Source organism: Sciurus vulgaris, assembly GCF_902686455.1.
Source record: "Sciurus vulgaris genome assembly, chromosome: 11".
NCBI lineage: Eukaryota > Metazoa > Chordata > Mammalia > Rodentia > Sciuridae > Sciurus > Sciurus vulgaris.
The window spans coordinates 55,131,509-55,150,441 of NC_136472.1; the positions used below are offsets into that span (position 1 = coordinate 55,131,509).

The 18,933-nt window shown below is 50.1% G+C and overlaps 1 protein-coding gene across 1 annotated transcript in view; it reads right to left on the bottom strand.

Moving 5' to 3' along the window:
- Positions 1-9,346: 9,346 nt before the first annotated feature.
- OTOG (otogelin) overlaps positions 9,347-18,933 on the bottom strand; it is an 84,609-nt gene continuing 75,022 nt past the window's right edge. Inside the window, exons 44-56 of the mRNA XM_079103544.1 lie at positions 18,695-18,907; positions 18,003-18,107; positions 17,738-17,845; positions 17,233-17,334; positions 16,858-16,956; positions 15,888-15,928; positions 14,820-14,895; positions 14,535-14,713; positions 13,694-13,798; positions 13,381-13,500; positions 12,189-12,234; positions 9,953-10,032; positions 9,347-9,842 (exon numbers count right to left, since the gene is read on the bottom strand). Of these exons, the coding sequence (XP_078959670.1) occupies positions 9,642-9,842; positions 9,953-10,032; positions 12,189-12,234; positions 13,381-13,500; positions 13,694-13,798; positions 14,535-14,713; positions 14,820-14,895; positions 15,888-15,928; positions 16,858-16,956; positions 17,233-17,334; positions 17,738-17,845; positions 18,003-18,107; positions 18,695-18,907 (1,475 nt within the window). The 3' untranslated portion in view covers positions 9,347-9,641. The remainder of the gene's footprint in view (positions 9,843-9,952; positions 10,033-12,188; positions 12,235-13,380; positions 13,501-13,693; positions 13,799-14,534; positions 14,714-14,819; positions 14,896-15,887; positions 15,929-16,857; positions 16,957-17,232; positions 17,335-17,737; positions 17,846-18,002; positions 18,108-18,694; positions 18,908-18,933) is intronic.

Consider the following 18,933-nt stretch of genomic DNA (forward strand, 5'->3'; position numbering starts at 1 on the left):
TCTTGATATGAGTCACATTTTTCAACTTCTTCATATATCTAATGATTTCTTATTGAACCTTGGACATTATTAATATGCTGTTGAATGTGTGAAGTTTTTTTCTTTTGAAGGGTATTTACACTTTATGATATCCATAGGCAAGTTAATTGTGCATCAGTAATAGTCGATTTGAGGCTTGTTTCAAAGTTTAGGACAGGTTTAGGGTAGCCTTTATTCTAAACTAGTTGAATCTTACTTCTAAGATGGTACCTTTCCAAAGGCTCAGTTAAGTGGCCTAGATGTTCAATGAGGTCTCTCCATTCTGGATGGTAAAAACTTGAATATCTCCTAGGCTCTGTGTAAACTTCAGGAATTGTTCAATTTACAAACCCAGTATTTCTCTGCCCAGCCTTTTGCATTTTCACTCTACATACAAGCATACCTAGTATTCATCAATAGCCTTAGTCTATGCAAATTTCTGAAGCTCTTTCTCTATATAGCTCCCTCATCTGCATTTGTCAGACTTCCTGAGTTTGATCTTCATCTCCTCAACTCATTGAGGCCACCATACTCTGCTGGGACATCCCCCTCCTTGGGCCTCATTCCAGAAAATGGTCTGGGCAGAAGTTGAAGCTTTCTAGTAAGATTTACTTGTTTCCCTTGTCTTTGGGATTCTAGCCCTGCATTGCCTTTTGTCCAGTGTCTGAAAATGTATTTAGGGTATTTTGACAAAATTTCTAGTTGTTGATAATTGCAGGGTATGGTAGGAACCAGGTACTCTTTGTGGTGGAAGCAGAGATTACGTATGTTTTTAATTTCTAAAACCCTCTTTTTTAACCCCCTGATTGGTTTTTACACATAAGCTTCCTATTGTATGGTAATAATAGCCTCATGAATCAGGCTGGAAAAATCAATTAGAACACTGTTCATGTTCTTCCCGTTTCTTGTACTGATGGTATTTAATTGAGGACAATATACTTTTCCATTTCAAGTTGGGCACCATTTTGGGGTTGTCCATTCTTTTCAAATAACAAGTGATAATATGTATAACAAAAGTCTAGGATATCAGAACTGGTACAATGAGGGCGTTCTTTGCAGCCATGTTGGCAGGTGGCTGAGAGAGACATCCTACAACCACTCACTCATGAGTGGTGCTGGTTTCTATGGTCATACACTCTGATTGTGGGGTCACAGGGATGTTTCCCACACATGATCTCTCCTAATCCCCATGTAATTCTCACAACTATTATAACTACTATTCCAATTTTACAGTTAAGGAAACCAAAGCTTGGAGAGGTTCAGTAATTAGTCAACATCACAGAACTAGTGAGGGAAGCCACCAGGATCAGAGCCCAGCCATCTGTCTAACCTGTATGCCACACTGCCTCCCATTTGTTAATAGCGTATGGAAACTTCATATTTCTGGCCTATTGATGGGACATTTCATGCTTTCCAGTACAGATATAAATATTTTCAAGTTTTAAATTTTCTTTTGTCATTTCATCTGGATTTTGCATTTTGAGAATATTCATGACTTCAGGGTGTTTTTTTTTTTTTTTTCAACTCTTGAATCTATAGCCACTTTTTCATGTTACAAACTATTTCCTTAAGGTAATTTCTTCTTTGACTTAAAAATCCTCAGTGGAACTACTGAGACAAAGGAATAAATATTTTCTGAGGGACTTCATATGTATTTAGCAAGTTAAAATTAAATTTTTATACATTTACCAATATATCAACAAGGCATCAGAGTGCCAATTACTTTGTGGGACATAGTTTTTAATTGGAGTCTTTGGGCGACCCAAAGTTTTAAAGTGCCTAATGGTAGATTTTGAAGTACAGTGACATATGAGCAGAGGAGATATTTTTGGGAGAAGTCCCTACCCTGTACCTCCCAAATCCCTTATAGACCCCCTCTCTCCTCAGGCAGCCCCTCCTGCATATGGTGGGGGCAGGGTCTGGGCTTAGGGCACCTCTGCCAGGATCATGCTGATCTATGTTCTTGCCTGACACTCAGCAGCTGTCGTGGAGGCGTGGGCTGCAGGCGTTGTTCCCCATGGGCCGTGTGCAGGCCGCAGGCCGGGGAGCCTTTCCCGCCTAATCCAAGGGGCACTGGCAGTAAGGAGGGAGACAGCTGGGTGTAACTGATCTGCAAAGGAATGGAATGGTGCAGGCCTCCCAGCACTGGGCTGGGCCGTCTGCAGGCTGCCTGCCCCAGCTGCTGAGGCTTTAACCCTTCCTTCTCTTTCTCCTCTCTCCCCTCCATCCCAGAAGTTGATATCACTCTGCTTAGCCAAGTCCCAGAAAGCCTCTTGAGGAATTGGTTACCCTGGCTGGGCCTGCTCACCTTGCCAAGGACTTCCATGTGATAGTTACTTTGAGAGATGCTCAGGCAGAAGCAAGGCATTCAGGTCCTACCTGGGGAGCTTCTCATTTCAGAAGAAGACAGAAGTCCTGGAAGGCCTGTGGGTAACTCAGATAGTTGAGGCAGTGCAGTCAACACATCTGGGCCCACTCTGGGATGGAGCTTGGGGAACACTTCCTGGTGGAGGCAGTGGAAAGAGCCCTGGGACTGGGTCTGGTGCTGCCTCCACCATTACTCACTTTGCAGTGGAACCTTGGTTAAGTCCTTGTCTCTCTCTGGTATCAGTTTTTTGCTCCTGAAAATGTGTAGCTTGAAGATGACCACCTTTAATTTTCATTTCGTAGCAGTAACAATAGCTCCATTCATTAAATGCATATTATAGGCCAGGGGCTTTATTTATAAACATTCTCACCTTCACTTTGCTTGGTTTGCATTCCCATTTTAGTTGAGGAAACTGAAACTTAGAGAGAATAAATCACGTAGGTGACCTGAGCCACAACCTGACCTCACAATCCAGACTCTTCCACTACTTCCTGCTCCCTTTTTAGCCCAAATTTAGCTCTATCTCTACCCAGCAAGTTAATTCAGGTGGACAGAGGTGGGATGTCACAGCTGGCTGGGGCACAGCAAAGGTAAAAGTTTAGGGGTGAGTACTGAGCTTGCTGGGTAAAGGGCAGGCTGGGGCCAGGTTGAGCTCTCTACTCCTGCTTTCTGCTTGCCTTGGGTTCAGTGAGGCTCAACTGGGCAGCCTCACATATGGGCACAATCACTGCAGTTGTCCTCCCCTTTCCCATCCATGATCTCATTCGGCTCTCAGGCCAGCCCTAGGATGTAGAACCTGTTGCTCCTCCTCACCACGGGGGACTGAGGCTAGAAAGTTGCCAATGTGCTCAGGCTGTTAACTGGAGAAAGAGAGACTGGAGTTCTCTTTCCACTCCCCACTCCAGCTTCCCAGAAGAAGGGGCCTAGAATACATGTCACCAGGTATCCAGCAATCCTCTTGGTCTCTTCCCTGGTTGAGGAGGAGAGTGTGAATGTGAGCACAAGTTCCAATCTCTCTACTCCCCAGCTGTGCAAGTGGCTTGCCTCTGTGAGACTTAACTTCCTCGTCTGTTGTGAATAGAGGTGTGGGTGAATAAATGCACGACTGCTGGAGCCAGGTCAGCATCCCTTTCCCTGGGCAGAACATGGACGCAGGCTGTCATGCAACCCTAGATAAGCAGAATTTAGAGCTAGGAGTGGAGCCATTAGAAGCTGGAGAGAGGGATCCTGTGGGCTGGGGTTTTGCATTTGGTCTGAAAAGCAGGCTAGACTACCTAGGGAGAATAAGGAGATTATTCCAGGTAAAGAAACAGGTATGGACACCCTGTGTAGGGAGGAGCAGGGGTGGGGCTGGGTTTGGCTAATTGGGGAGAAGGTGGGGGGCTTCATGGTAAGTGAGGGTTGAGTAGCAAGCCTAGAGAGTAACAGCTTTAGAAAATGAACTCTGCAAGGGTTCAGGACCAATTTCCTACCATGCTGCTTGCCCACTTCTACCTACCTCCACCCAATCCCTGGTCTGCCAGGAATTCTGGGCAAGGGGCCGGGGAGCAGTAGGGGGGTGCAATTCCAGCTTGGGAGAGACAGCTGTGTAGGCCTCCTGCCTGCTGTAGGGGATTAACTGGCACCATCACAATATGTTGGGGGGCACCTGGCTCCCCAGCTCTGCCCACCCTTGCACCCTTTAACTCCTTGCTGTCTGGCCTCTCATTTTCAAGCTTAGATGTATGTTCCTACTTACTTTTCTCTGGGTTATATATGGGGACATAAATTGTGTGCTTGTGTGTGTGTGTGTGTGTGTGTGTGTGTGTGTGTTGCTAGGAATTGAACCTAGGGCCTCTTGCATGTGAGGCAAGCGCTCTACCTCTGAGCTGCATGCCCAACCCTAAGAGATACAAATGAATAAAGACCTAGGACAGAGTCTACTTAGCCAGGGGTCCCTGGATCCAACATGATCCTTCTTCATGTTAGCTTGTGGGCTCTCTGAGATCCTGTATTTCTCTCGCCAGCAAGCCTTTTCTGCTTTGACTCTTTCCAGGACACATGGTCAAATCACTGCCTTCTGCAGAGCATCAAATAAATCTTCCCTTGACCTTATGCCCTATCTCTCCTCTGTCCTTTCATCTTCTCAGCATCATCCTCATCACTGTTTCCACTTCCTTACGGAGAAGATGTGGTCCTCCAGACCCATCTCCTCCTCTTACTAGGCACACAACTGAACTTTATCCCTAGCCTCTCTTGTAGTTAGATGTGGCCATACACTTGAGTCAGGCCAAGGAATGTGAGTGAAAGAAAGCAAGCCACCTTCAGTCCCATGGCCCACACACGTCCAGCCCATGCTCCCAGAACACCTGGACTCTAGCTTGATGTACACGAGCACAGTCACCCTGAGAGACTCATGCTAAAGATGGTAGCACCTCCAGACACAGGAGCTAGGATCTCTTCATCTTTCCTGACATAAGTTTCCAGCTACCCAAGACCACCTATTTTGGGATTTTTTTAAACAGGGAGAAGAAATAAAGTTATCCACAGAAAAGACCTAACTAACTTACTATGCATGAAAAAAGAAAAAAGAAGAGGAATTTTGTTCACCATGTCCTCTACCTTTCCATGTGGGACAACCAAGGAAAGCCTGGAACTCAGAAAAGAGGACTAGAAGGGGAAAGTTCTGTGGAGGGGAGAGAGATTTCTTGGAGCAGAATGTGACCAATGAAGTTATGCAGGTATCATTTGACCTTCAACTTGAAGTTATTCCTGAACTTGCCACCTGCCTTCCCCAAACCACGAAGACCTTGAAACCTTGAGTGGTCTGAACCTTGGAAAAATCTAAAAGGTGGACTACACATGGGTGAGAAGACCATTAGGACGTAGCCCTGGGGCTTGTACTAACAGAGGTGAGGAAAGGGTTAAGGGGTCTGTGAGCAGGATTGGCTCCCCTCTCAGTGAGGGCAGTAAAATCAGCATGTCGCCTCCAATTTGCTCCGGGCTGACCTTGAACGTGAATCATTCCATCACAATGTCCTTATTGATTTCCACAGGAAGAGGATTAAGCCCAGAAAATCAGGGCGGGAACTTGAGCCTGCACCACGGAGAATGGGATGGTTCTGCGGCTCAAAACCCCTCGTGTTTGCAAATACGTCACAGGGGACTGAAGGCTGGGCAGCCATTCTGCTTGGCCACCAATCCTCTGAGTAGCCAGGCTGGTCCTAGTCTTCTGTTTCCTTACCTGTGTGTGGGTGTCCTCTGGTTGTCCCAAGGTTTAAGTCATGGGCAGAGAGTTGGGTGGGCCACAGGAATGGGAGAAAGGCCATGGATGTCCCTAGAGCCTTGAGTTTATTCTGGTCTATCTATCCTCCTGTGCATAGTTACAGCCCTTGGGATCCTCAGAACCAGAGGTTGCTTCCAGATGCTGTTGTACTAGCTGGCCCTAAGCCAGGAAGGGCCTGCTCAGTGGCAAACACCGTTCAAGAGAATGACGCCAATGTAAGGGTGTGTGTTTCTATCTGTCTGTGTGTCCTATATTGGGGCATAAAGGAGGTAGGACATTTTTGTGAGAACCAAGCCACAGTTTCCTTTCTTCTTTTAGCGCATACCAGACAGCCTGACATGTCAATGCACAAAAGGGCTACATAAGAGAGTGGACTGTATCAGGTTATTTGTTTCCTATGATAGGCATTTAAAGTTACCACTAGTTTTTAAAACTTAGGACAAAGATGCAGCTTGCATCCTGGCATATGCTTCTTTGTATGATTCTTTCTTTAGAAGCTATTATGAGTTTCCTATTGCTGTTGTCACTAATTACCACAAACTTAGTGACTTAAAGCAAAGCAACTTTATTGTCTCATAATTCTTTATGTCAGAAATCTGAAATGAGTTTCACTGTGCTCAAATCAAAGGGCCAGAAGGTCTGTGTTCTTTCTGGAGACTCTTAGGAGAATCCACTTTCTTGAGTTCCAGCTTCTAGAGGCTGCCTGAAGTCCTTGGCAGAGCTGCTTCCTCTACCTTCAAAGGGCATCACTCCAATCTCTGCTTTTGTCTTCATATCTCCTCTCTCTCATTCTGACCCTGTGTTTACCTGGGCCCACCTGGAGAATCCAAGATACTCTCCCCATTGCAAGATCCTTAATGTAATCACATTTGCAAAGTCCCTTTTACCATGTCAGGCACCATATTTACAGGTTCTGGAACAGATATGGGCATTTTTGGAGGGTCATTTTTTAGTATACCACTGCTGCCTTAGAAGTAGTCAAAAGATTAAATCCACATCTCTAAATTCTATTCATGAACACTCACATCAACACACTGCTGGCCTTTAGGAGGGCAACTGGGCACACTGATTATGGTTCAATGTCCTTACTGCTGTTGACTGGAGCCAAGGAGAGCCAGCTCCTAAAGCTGGGTCACCAGTGACAGACTGAATGTGGAAAGCACATTTGAAAGCCCAGGGCCACCCTCCAAAACTGAGACTGCAGAAGATACTTAAGCCAAGGCTTAAGACACTTAGGCCAAGGCTGGCTCACTTGATCCAATGCCCTCTGCCTCCATCTACACAGACTCTGAGTACAAGTGGCCCTATTCAAAAGCTAATTTGTCATACTGGAAATAAGCAGATGATAGTGCCAGTGAGGTAAGGGATGAACAGCTGGGAACACTGGGATTCCTGCAAAGGCTAAGAAAACAAAACTTAGTCTGAATATCTTTATACACACACCCACACACAAATATAAAAGTTGGTGGTGGGTACTGGAGATTTAGCCCAGGAGCACTTTACCACTGAGCTATATCCCCAGCCCTTTTGAATTTTTTAATTTTTAAGACAGGGTCTCTCTAAGTTATTCAGGCTGACCTTGAACTCGTGATATTCCTGTCTCAGCCTCCTGAGTCACTAGAATTATAGGTGTGCACCACTGCACCTGGCTCTTGCTGTATATTTTTAAGTCAGTTCTCTTTAAAGGTATGTTTAAAGTCATATTCTGTCGAGCATAAGGTTCAAAATTTTGCAAGTGATTGATGTGTGATTTAGGGAGAGCATTGTGGCTAAGGAAAGGACTGACCATGAACCATTGATCATCATCTATGATGGAGAAGTTTGGAAGCCCTGTCCCACCCCATCTCTCTCTGTAATAATGAGAAATTAAGAAGCACGCAGTATGCGTTTAAGGACACACATGTTCCTTAAGTACTGTCGTGACTGAATCTCATAAGTTTAATGTATCATCATTTCATAATCAGTAGACCAAAATGTTGCCTAACTTTTATTCTTATTTCTTCTTTGATACATTGCTAGTTTAAAAGCATACTACTTAAGAGACTGTAAGTCTCTTTTTTCATTAAGAAAAGCCCCAAGATCTATGTCAGCAGTCAAACGGACTATGAGGAGAGAAACGTAGGGACCTCTTGCATCCTAAGCACTGACTCAGCCCTAGGAGCTTCCTCCTCCTTCCCACATGGGACAACCTAGGAAAGCAGCTTCTTGTTGGCTCCTTAGGGTGTCAGTGGTCCTTTAAAGTTGAAGGTTCACTAAGAAGTCATCACTGTACTCTCCATAACCCTAGTGTAACCAGGGTGGCTTACTGAACTCTTTGGGAGAACAACAGGGAAATAAATAAAAAAACATGGAGAGGTCAACATGAAACCTACCCTCAGGGTCTGCCTCATTCACATCCTATGTGAGAGGCATTCACTCCTGGCCCCACAGAGCTGGGATTGCTCCTCAGTCCCCTCAACTGGGTGTCAACCCCCAATGTCCTCTTCCATCTTTCCACCCCTTCCTTTGACAGCCAGTCTCCAATCAGTTCAATCCCTGCAGTGAATACACAGCCACCTAGGGTCTTCTCTGAGGGGAGCACCACGCTGAGCACAGGACGGGCAGGAGAAGCCAGCCTGGCCCGTAGGCCCTGAAATAGGGTCTGCTCTTCACAGCTGAGACTCCATATTGAAAACAAACCTGGCACCCTCAGAGATGCTCAGAGGCCTGAAGTCTTCCTGGAATTTATTGATACATAAACAGAACACAGTGCAGGAGCAAAGGGGCTGTGGGGAAAGCTGGGCACATCCTGGCCAGCCTCCTCACCCCAAGGGTACCAGGACAACCACACATCTGCAGACATTCAGGGCAGTGCAGGACCTGAACAATGTCAGGTTCATGTCCTTTGGATCCAGTGGCATAAAGGGGCACAGAAGGCAGAGGATCTGCAAAGTGGGGTGTGAACAGGAGTTCTGGCCTTGCCTTTAAGGACCCTCTGGTTTAGGGACAAGGTTCTGAAAGATGCTGGGCTGCATTTTCTACCAATAGACACTTTTCCACTAAATAGGTTCACAAAGCACAGCCTGGAATGACTGAGCTGCAAAACACACAGGCAGGCCCCTCCAGACCAACTTTGCTGTGTCCTTGGAGAAGAGGCACATGACTGAGCCAGGAGCTGCACGTGAAGACTGAAAACATTCATCACACAACCAAGTCCCCCTCAGGAGGGTGAGCTGCCCACCAGCATGGAGCTGAGATACTCTGTACCCCCTGCTAAGGAAATTATCCCTCCTACCACCATCTCACAAGAGTCAGCTTACCTGCCAGCATGCTTGGCTTGTGGGTAAGCGGATGTGTATAGAGGTACAGGCCTGGGCCTGCTTTTCTCACTCTTCCTAGATAAGAATATCAGATCAGGAAAAGGGAACTTGAAGGTCACTGAGTCCACTCCTCAATTTTTGTGCCTGGCCTCACCCATCTCTGTGAAAGAACTGGTCCTTCAAGTCCAACTCCTTTACTGTTCTAGAGTCCTGGGCAGCTCTACACAGGCCTCTTTTCTTTTACTGAGTCTGTATTTCTCCTGCAGTTAAAAGGGTCTAGAAAGAACAGGCCTCCATATCCTGACTTTATGCATGATCTGGGGTCTGCTCTGGTCCCAGCTTCTCAGGAAAGTTTTAACTCCCTCCACCAAAGAACCATGAGTCACAAATGTACAGGGGATGCCCCTGTATCTTCAGTCAGTTCTTGACCTCAAGCCAGGGACAGAGTTGAATTCCCAGAACCTGGAGCTGAGGCACTTTCCCATGTGCGGAGAGAGTGAGCAGAAAGGGAGCTAGGATGGACAGGTATGGCCTATTCCGATCCCTCTTGGGGCCTCTGCCCACCAGTCTGTGTTCAGCACATGCCAGCTCTCCACCACCTTTACCCCCTTCCCTCTAAACCTCCTTGTGCCAACTGGAAGCAGAATATTGGGGTTGGCACAGTTGGCCCAGTCAGCCCAGTCCCCAAGCTTCAGGACCACTGGCAGGCACAATCAGTGGGCTCCTGCACTGTGTAGGGGACCCAGGTGGCGTTGGCGGCACAGAAGAGCTGCACGGAGCGCCGCTGCAGCCCCACCTCGCGGCAGCACTTGCAGAAGCGAGCGTAGGTATTGATGTTGTGGTTGTAGATGCTGGCAGAAGGGCACCTCCCATCGCAGGACACTAGGTTGACCTGGAGACAGAGAGGACAGTGAGGCAGCCCGAGGAGTATCTGCTTCCAGAATGCCCTCCATTCCCATCTTCGCCTGCCCCCATCCCCACCACCATGCCGGCATCACGCACAGGGGTGTTGCTCCTGCAGTCATTCTTGCGGATGGTCATGCGGATGGTCACCTTCTTGCAGGAGCGTCCATCCTCCTTACCTGCAGGAACAAGATGGGAGAGGCAGCTGTGGCCCAGATGGGCACCTGGAGGCAACAGGATGGGCCAGCCTGGGGCAGTTAGTGTCATGCTGGAGAACCTCACTTCCAGGTTAGTGCCCATGCATTAGTGCCCCTCTCCATGTTCTAACTCAATGCCCTGGAAGGAAGTGGAGTGAGGGAAGGCAAAGGTAGCAGAGGGAGCAACCCTGGGTGTATCTTCAGCCCTTTCTGAGTTTTAATTTTCCTACTCTGAAAGGGCTTCTAGTCCTCTTTCGACTCCCTGAATGAATGGAAACCCCATTCATTACCATCCAGTCCCTAGCAGAATGCTTCACCTGGCAGCTTCCATGGGTTTCCATATCTATCAAACGGGGCCAGGGATTTGCCCACCTCACAGAGCTGTTACAAGGATGGACATTTTTTGAGTGTGGGTTTCTTCTGCTTGGACCAGGCCTCTCGCAACCTGTCATGTGACTTATTCTCACCCTCACCTCTCTCAGCAAATTGCTCCAACACCCCCTCATTGAAGGCCTTTCCTGATCCTCCTTGGAATTGCAACTCCCTCCCTCCCTCCACCCAGTCCTGCCTTCCTAATCCTTCCCTTATCTTGCTTATCTCCAGGGCACAATCACGGTCTTATCAGAGACACATTTGTTATTACACTATTGAAGCATAAGTTTAAGAGCTTCCCCTTGCCTGGGCCCCTTCCCCCCCCCCCCCCCCCCCAAAAAAAATATTTGCTTTCACACCTCAATATATACCTATCATTTTATGTTCTTTTCCTTAATGAAGAGCCCAAAATTGCATAAACTTCAGGTTCTACACAACTCCATGCCTCTGTTTTGTGATCTATTCAGTTGTTCTTTCTTTCCCACTAAAATGTCAGCTCCACAAGGTCTTGTTTATATGGTGCCTAGAACAGTGCCTGGCACGGAACCAGTGTTTGACAATTATCAGTCAAATGCATGGACTCACTCTGTAAATGCCTAGGAAGCCCACCAGAATTAGGCTGGAATCCCTTCTCCTGGCCTCTGGGCTTCACCACAGGGAAACAGGAGAACCAAGGACTGTCCTGGTCATAGCCCTCTGGGTACTGGAGAGAGACTGGCTGAATGACCAGCAGGAGCAAAGCGTGGCAGCATTGGGCACTGGTGGGCATCAGGTGAGTGGGTGCTGCTCAAGCATTCCCATGCAAGCAGGGGATGCAGCTCACTACCCAGCATGCACTGTGGGCAAGGAGCAGGGGCCTCCCCCTCCCTCGTCCCCAGAGCTTGGGGCCACCTAGCAGAAGGGACACTGCTGTAAATAGCAATGTGACTGCCTGTGTACAGTCCTATGGGCTTCCAAGAGAAGTACCTGGGTGGCAGTGGGCACTAACCCGTGGAGAAGAGGCGGGGCTAACGGGGACCACGGGAAACAGAGTCCCCAGGGAACCTGGGGAGAGGGACATGGGTTGCAGGTCACATGGGGGAACATGGGACATTCAGGGAGCATGAGGTATGGGTTAGGGATCTGACAATGAGGCTCTGAGCCCAGTGTCCTTGTAGTATGTGGTATGAACATAAAAGGGCCCGATTTTTACAGCCCTTTGGGGACAGGGTTTGAGTGCCCTAGAAGGACAGGCACATGGGCAAAGGTCCTGAGGCTGACTGCTCTGTTCATGCTAGTGAGGTTGGGACTATAGGCTCTGGATGTTCAGGGCCCCAGGAGCCAGGGATAAGGACAGATGGACAGAGTGTCATTCTGACTCAGTCAGGGATCCTGGAGGCCTGAATTCCACTCAGGAGGCACCTCCAAGATCAAGACTCCTGACCACAAAGGAGAATCCATGTGGGGCCATCTGCACCAGGGGTCTTGGCAGAGGCAGGAAGAGGCAGAGTGACTAGTGAGCTACTGATCTCCTGGCTTCAATGTCTCAATATCCCCTGTCTCCAACAAGAAGAAAAGGCCTTGTATTGGGAAAAGGACATGAGCACGGCCTCTAGTCACCTGTACTTTTTTGCCAGTGGTGCGTGCACTTGTGCACAAGCTTCACATCAAGGGATGTCCCTTCTCCCAGCTCCAAAGAGTTACCATCATAGGTGCCAAGCCAGGCCCTCCGACCCTTGATATGACACCAGCACCCCTCATCCCTGGCTTCCACCGTGCTCACTCACATGTCCTACAGCATCCTTCCAAGGAAGGTACCACGGAGCCCCCAACCTAGAGGGAGAGAAAGGGGAGGGAGTGGGGAGAACCCTATTCCAGGACAGAAGCCAAGTTCCCAGAAATAGACAAAAAGAGTCAAAGTCTTGACATTTCTTCCCATGAAGCCCCAGGGCAAGACCTTGGCAGACCAGGGGAGAGCAAGAGGGGCTAACCTGGCTGACTGGACAACCAGCACTAAGCTACCTGTGGCTCCCATTGAGACTACAGCTTGGGTAAAAATGGTGCAGAGTCTCCCTTCTTTCCTGAGACAGCTCCCCTCACACTCCTCTACGGACTCTGTGCTGGGTAAGAGGAGGATCTGGGAACATCCCACCATTAGTGCTTCTTTGCATAGAGGGTCAGGGAGGGAGGTTGCACGGCTGACCCCCTTGGGTTAGTGACCTGGACTCTATCTCAGCCCTTGGTAAGTCATCTCTCTCCTCTAGACCTAGTTTTCCCATCTCTAAAATGGAGAAAACTATCCCTTATAGCCCTCCTCTTCTATTGTGAGATGGACAAAACAATGGATGGGACAGCTCTTTGTAAATAAGTGTGTGTGGGTGCACCTGTGCATGTGTATGAGTGAATGTGAGTCTCAGTATACACACACTATGATTTTGTGAGTGAATATGCAAGTATGTGTGTATGGTGTGTGGTGTTGCATGTATAAGTGTGTGTATGAGAGTGTGACTGTGTGTGTGTCTCTGTGTGTGTGTTTTTATGTATTGGTTCTCTAGGGAAGAGTCAGAATCTTCAAATGTCCAGTGTTAATCTCAGGCACTTTAATAATTCAACAATAGCTCCAAACATTCCAAGAATCCTTTTCCATGAGAAGTGCCCATGATGACCCCTGTCTGTTCCAGGACTGGACACCTGTCAGCTCATCACAGGACTGAACCATGCATAGTGAGTGACCAACTGCTTGTGATGTGTCTATGAGTACACCTGGAACATGTGACATGTTTGCATGCACTGGTATGTGGTCATGCAGTTGTCAGGATGCAGGATGTGAAGTGGTCAGAGCAAAAAAATGCATGGGGAGAAGTGGGCTTGGGGTGGCTGTGCAAGCACAGGCTCTAGGGAACCCCTGGCCCCACACTCCTGCACATGGGGCAGCCTATGCTTGGTCTGAGGCCATGCTGTGGGAGGAGGTGGACTGACCTTGGCACACTCGGTCTCATTGAGTGGGGGGCAGCTGATGGGCGAGCGGACAAGCACGGCACCGAGGGGAGTGCTGCCACAGTGGTGACGGGTGCAGTCTGCGATCCAGGATACCCCTGGCTGGAGGGCACAGAGGTGACCAGTGGGGGCTTGTGGTCTGATAGACGGCACAGGCCTGAGGACAGTACAGTCCAAGATTTGGCACTACCCAGGACCCTGTCTGTACTGAGCCCTGGCCTTGGAGCCAAAGAAGGTGCTGGTCCTAGTGTCCCCTTCTGGGACACCTTCCCAGGTGGGCTCAGGAGCTGCTTACCAAGAAGAGGGAGGTGGTGCCATTGGGGAAGGTGAAGAGGCAGGACACATTCCTGCAGGAGCCGCAGCAGGCAGCCAGGTCTCGGGGATGCTCATACTCCTGGTTCTGCAGGCCAGGGTGGGATGGGATGGTGTCAGCCAGGTCCCCATCCACCTCCAGCTTCAGCCCTCTACTGTGTATTTGCCTCGAAGTGAGATCAGAGCCCCAGAGGGGCCCCCTGTAGGTGCTCAGGAAGGGGAGCGCCCAGCCTCTTCCTCTCTCAGGCAGACAGGCAGTTCATCCTGCTTTCTACCCCAAGCCCCCTTACTGCCCATGCCTAGACCAGGATGTCAGAGCATTTCCATGTTCCCAGAGGCAATGAAGTGCCAGTTCTAGGCAGACCTCAATTTAAGTCCCAGTTCCTGTGAGACTTTGGACAACTGGTTAAACCTCTCTAAGCCTTACTTTTCTCATCTGAAAAATGGGAATAATTCTAACCCCTTTCATTCAAATAATATTTACTTAACCCTTAATAGAAGCCACTAGTAAGTATTCACTGTTGAAAGTACCGGGCATGTAGAGGGCTCAGCAAATAGTAACAGCACAAACAAACCAAAAGGATAAATGTCAAACACCCACCTTTTCCAGGCCTTAAATATGTCCCTTTGCTGTTGATGGTCCCCTCCTGGCCCCTCTCTGATCCTGCCCTTTCTACAGAGGTCTCTGAAGACCCCTCTGATACCCACTCTCTAGACTTGTTTGGAGGCTGGGGGCAAAAACTCAAGGCTCCCCCTGATTTCTGGAGAGCCTAGTATCTACCAGGCCAGCCTGCTGACCCCCTTGCACCCGTGCTGCCCCCTACCGCCTCGCAGTGGACATCACACAGCACGGAAGTGGTGTTGATCTGATAGAAGCTGGTGAGGGGATCGATCAGGTCCGTGCAGCGGGAGGTGTGGCACACGCCATCTGCCGAGAGCTCCACCACTGTCTGACCGGGCTGCATCACCCCCAGCTCACGGCTCAGGCACACGGGGGCCTTCACTGGGAGGGCAGGCAGGGTGGTGAGTCGTCGAGAGCCCAGTCACCCACATGGACCCCGCCCGGCTGGCCCGCCCAGGCTCTCCCCACAGACCCCTTCCCTGCTCACCGCACTCGTACTTGGCGCAGCCGCACACGTTCTCCACACTGTGCATGAACTCCTCATCGAGCTGCGACTTCTCCCACTGGATGGGGCAGAGGCAGTCAGCCGCCTGGGCGCAGGCCCTGTCCCACCCTTAGCAGCAGTCTGCCGCCAGGGCCCTCTCTGTGTCAGTTGCCTCCCTGCCTTGGGCAGGCTGGGGCTGGCAGGCCTGGGGACCCTTGGCAGGCTGGAAGCTCACTCACTCTCCCCACTCCCCAGCCTCCCTCTGAGGAGCATTCCCAGCGGCCTCCCTCCTCCATGGAGGGACTGTTCCTCTGCTGCTTGTCCAGCATCCTTCTTGGCTCATGCTACCTCCTATCTTTCTTCATCAGTTTCAGGAAGAAGAGAAATGGATGGGAATCAAAATAGAAGGAAATGTGTGCTAGCATGGGGCAAGGGTACATGTGATCCAGAGAAGGACCTAAATGTCACTTTACAGTATTTTCACTCCCCTCTATGGCAGGGCAGTCTGGTGGCTAAGGATGTGGCTCTGGCATCAATTCCTGATTCCAATCCTGGCTCTGTGATGTACTAGCTTAGGGACTTTAACATTGGCCTCTTTGTTTGTATAACAGATGATCACAGCGTCAACCTCTTGGGTTTGTTGTGGAAATCAGTATGACAATACACATCAAGGCCTGGGAAAGTTCCAGGCCTACGGTAGCTTTCAGCAGGTGTTAGCCACCACCATGATTTTCATCAGCACTCTCACCATCGCCATCTTCATCATCATCCCTGCCTTCATCATCTTCACCATCCCCACATCTGTATCATCCTGACATCATTACCATCATCACCGCCACCATCAGCATCACCAACATAATTTTATCATCACCACAACTCTGAGGCATGATCATGCCCCCTTTACAAAGGAGGGCACCATACCCTCAAAGCCAGTGGCAGAGCCTGGGACAAGACCACTGACTTGCATCCCAGGACTCTTTGTACTGGAGAAGTAGGGTCTCCAGGGGAGAGGAAAGAGGAAAAGAAGGACCAGCAGACCAAGGAGGGTGGGGAGGGGCAAGGTCTCCATACCAGATGGCACTGGGGCACCGGTATTGTGTCACAGTCACACTCTGAAAAACAGGAAAGGTCAGGACCCACCTCACCAGAGATGCCCAGGTAGACATCCCTGGGGCTCCCAGACCACTCACTGCAGGTGCAGCCCCACCCCCTGCCCGGCAATGATATAGTTTCAGCTCCAGCACAGCCTAGGGCTATGGAGTGAGGGGAAGAGGCTACAATCTGTGCCTTCCTCTCTCCCTGCATGGGGACTACCACTGCCCTGGTTGGGCAGGTGGGCAGTGACAGGTCCTGAGTGCCAAGCTCCTCACCAGGTATGGAGTGAGGATAACTAGGCAGATAGGCCACTCACAGGTTTCCTTTTGACACCTGGGGTTCATCCCTCTCCCTGTAGGTGGGGCCTCCCTGAGAGTGAACACTTCTGACTCTGCGTCTTCAAGCCGGCTTAACTTTGCCATCCCCGGTCTTTACCTGAGGGCAGGTCTGAGCCATGCAGAACTGCTAACGCATTAAGGAGACATGCTAACGCATTAAGGAGACATACTAACTCTGGTATCGAGGACCAGAGTTGTAGGTCAGGGCAGCAGGGAAACACTCGCCAGGTCCCTCGGTCACATGATAAGACATTTTAAATACCCGCTATATGCCTGGGGTTTTTCTGTGCTCTGAGGACAAAGCAGTGAATAAAATAGACTAAAATTCTGCCTTTATGAAGTTTGTATTCTAGTGGGGCCTGGAAAAGACAAGTAAGACAGCCATAGGCAAAATATACTTTCTCGACTCTTAAAACAATATTGTTACATAAAGTTCACTCATTTTCATTGCTCATCATTGATACTCCCACCTGCCTCACAAAAGAAGCGGAGGTAAATTTTAATATAGGATATATGCTCTCAGGCAGCTGCGATAAAGGCTTCATCCATCCCTCAGCAGGGGCCCTCAATCTCCACTTTGGGCAGGGTGTTCCTGGCCTGGAACTTACCACAGGACTTGTAGGGGCAGCAGCGGTCTGGGCTCCACACCTCCACCAGAGCAGTGCCCATGCCACATTGCACTTGGGGGCAGCGGAAGCTCTCACACACTGCAGGGTGGGGAGGGGCATTAACACATCAGTCACAGACACCTTGGACTGTGAATCCTCAGGATGCAACACTGGCCAAGGAGGGGGTACCCCCCAACTCCCGTTAGGTCCCCACAAAGTCCTTTGACACCCTCTGGGGCTGGAGTCTAGAGGACATCTGGCTCCCAATGTCTCCCTATAGTGTTCCTTCAGGAGGCCCTGGTGCTGCTCACGGAGGCACAGAAAGTTCTTGGAGTCCCTTCCCACATGGCTGCCAGGCATCCAGCCAGGACTCACCACACTCATACAGAGGGCAGCAGAGCTCCGTGGTGTTCCTGTGCACAGTGAGTGCTTCCCCTTCCTGACACTCAGGGATGGGATCTGGGCAATCGCCACAGGCTGAGGGAGAAGAGGGGTCACTGCTATCACACAAGCCCGCCTCATGGAGGCTTGGTGCTCTGCAGCTAGCTGGAGTGGAAGAGGGACACCTCAACAGCCAGGCGTGGCAGGAGCTAAACCAAAAGCAGCATTTTGGGGTCTTATGGAACTGGTCCTGAGGTCAGAATCTGGATCTTCTCCCTGTGTTTACCCAAAGTCTGACCCCGAAACAGCTCCAGCTTCTTCATGCTCAGTCACCTACGTGTGAAACAGGGACTATTTTATCTTTGTCCCATACTACTGTCTGGACAGTGACTTCAGCTTTCTCCTCATGCCCCTGCCACAGGAAGACCCCCACTCTTCCTCCAGCCACCATGACAGCAGAGGCGAGGAAGGGCTGACGTCTGAGGGCACGTCTACTCACCGCAGAAGTAGGAGGTACAGCATGAGTCTCCCAGGCGGCCTGCCATCAAGGTCTGGTCCTGACGGCAATCGGGGACTGGCTCTGCCTCACACAGATCGGGGTCACACTCTGGGGAAAGAATGTAGGTGCTGAGAGCAGAACCTGTCTGTCCACACCTGGGACCCCACCCCAGCTCTGCCCTAATCTCAAGCCAGGACCCTGTCCCCAGAGTCCTCCCCTGACTCCCCTCAGGAAGATCCCGTTCTCCCCACCCCCAATCTCTCACCACAGCTGTAGCTAGGGCAGCAGGAATCTTCCTGGAAATGGGTGACAAGCCGGTGGCCTGGACGGCAGGTGGGAGCCAGTCCTTCACACAAAGTCTGGTTACACACTGGCCGGCGGGGAAAAGCACAGGACCTGTCACTTGGAGGCTGGGACATCCCTGCTGCATTCCAGCACTGACAAACCCTGGACACCTAACCTTCTTACACCAAGTCCCCAGGACCCACACTCCTGGGAGGGGCCCCTGAGTGTCACACAAGGGCCCAGGACTGGAACAAAAGAACAGTAAACATTCACGGAGATGTGCCATGTACCAAATGCTGTTCAAACCAATATTAATACAATAATTAATTTTTGCAGTCACCCCAAAGTGGGTACTATTAACTCTCATGTTATACAAGAATAAACTGAGGCACAGCATGTTCTATGTTTGCTGGAAGTCACAAGGCTACAGGGTGGTGGAAGAAGAGCTCACCAGGTGCCTGGCCCCAGGGCCAACATCTTTAAATGAAACACCAACTCATACTCACTCAGCCTCAGCTCCTGCCTCCAGGCCGGGTTCTCTACTCCTCCCAACTCACCCCTCATGAGACACTTCCGTTTTCTCAGGCCTTATCCATCAGGTTTGGCAAACTGGGCTGAGATCATTTAACTCTCTTACAGTTGAGGGTCAGTGAAGTGCAGGGTGGGACTCACCACAGACAGTCCCCAGGCAGCAGGGGTCCTCAGTGGGCAGGAGCAGGACCTCTTCCCCAAAGCGTGGACAGCTTTCAGGCCGGGGGCCAGGACATTCCAAGTCCACTGGGACGATGGTGTCTGGGGCTTGGCACTGGTGCTGGCAGCAGCCACTGAGGGAGCTGTTCCAGGTCTCCCCCAGGGCCCGTGGCACCCCCATGCTGTCAGTACAGGCTGCAGCGGAGGCATGTTGGGGCACA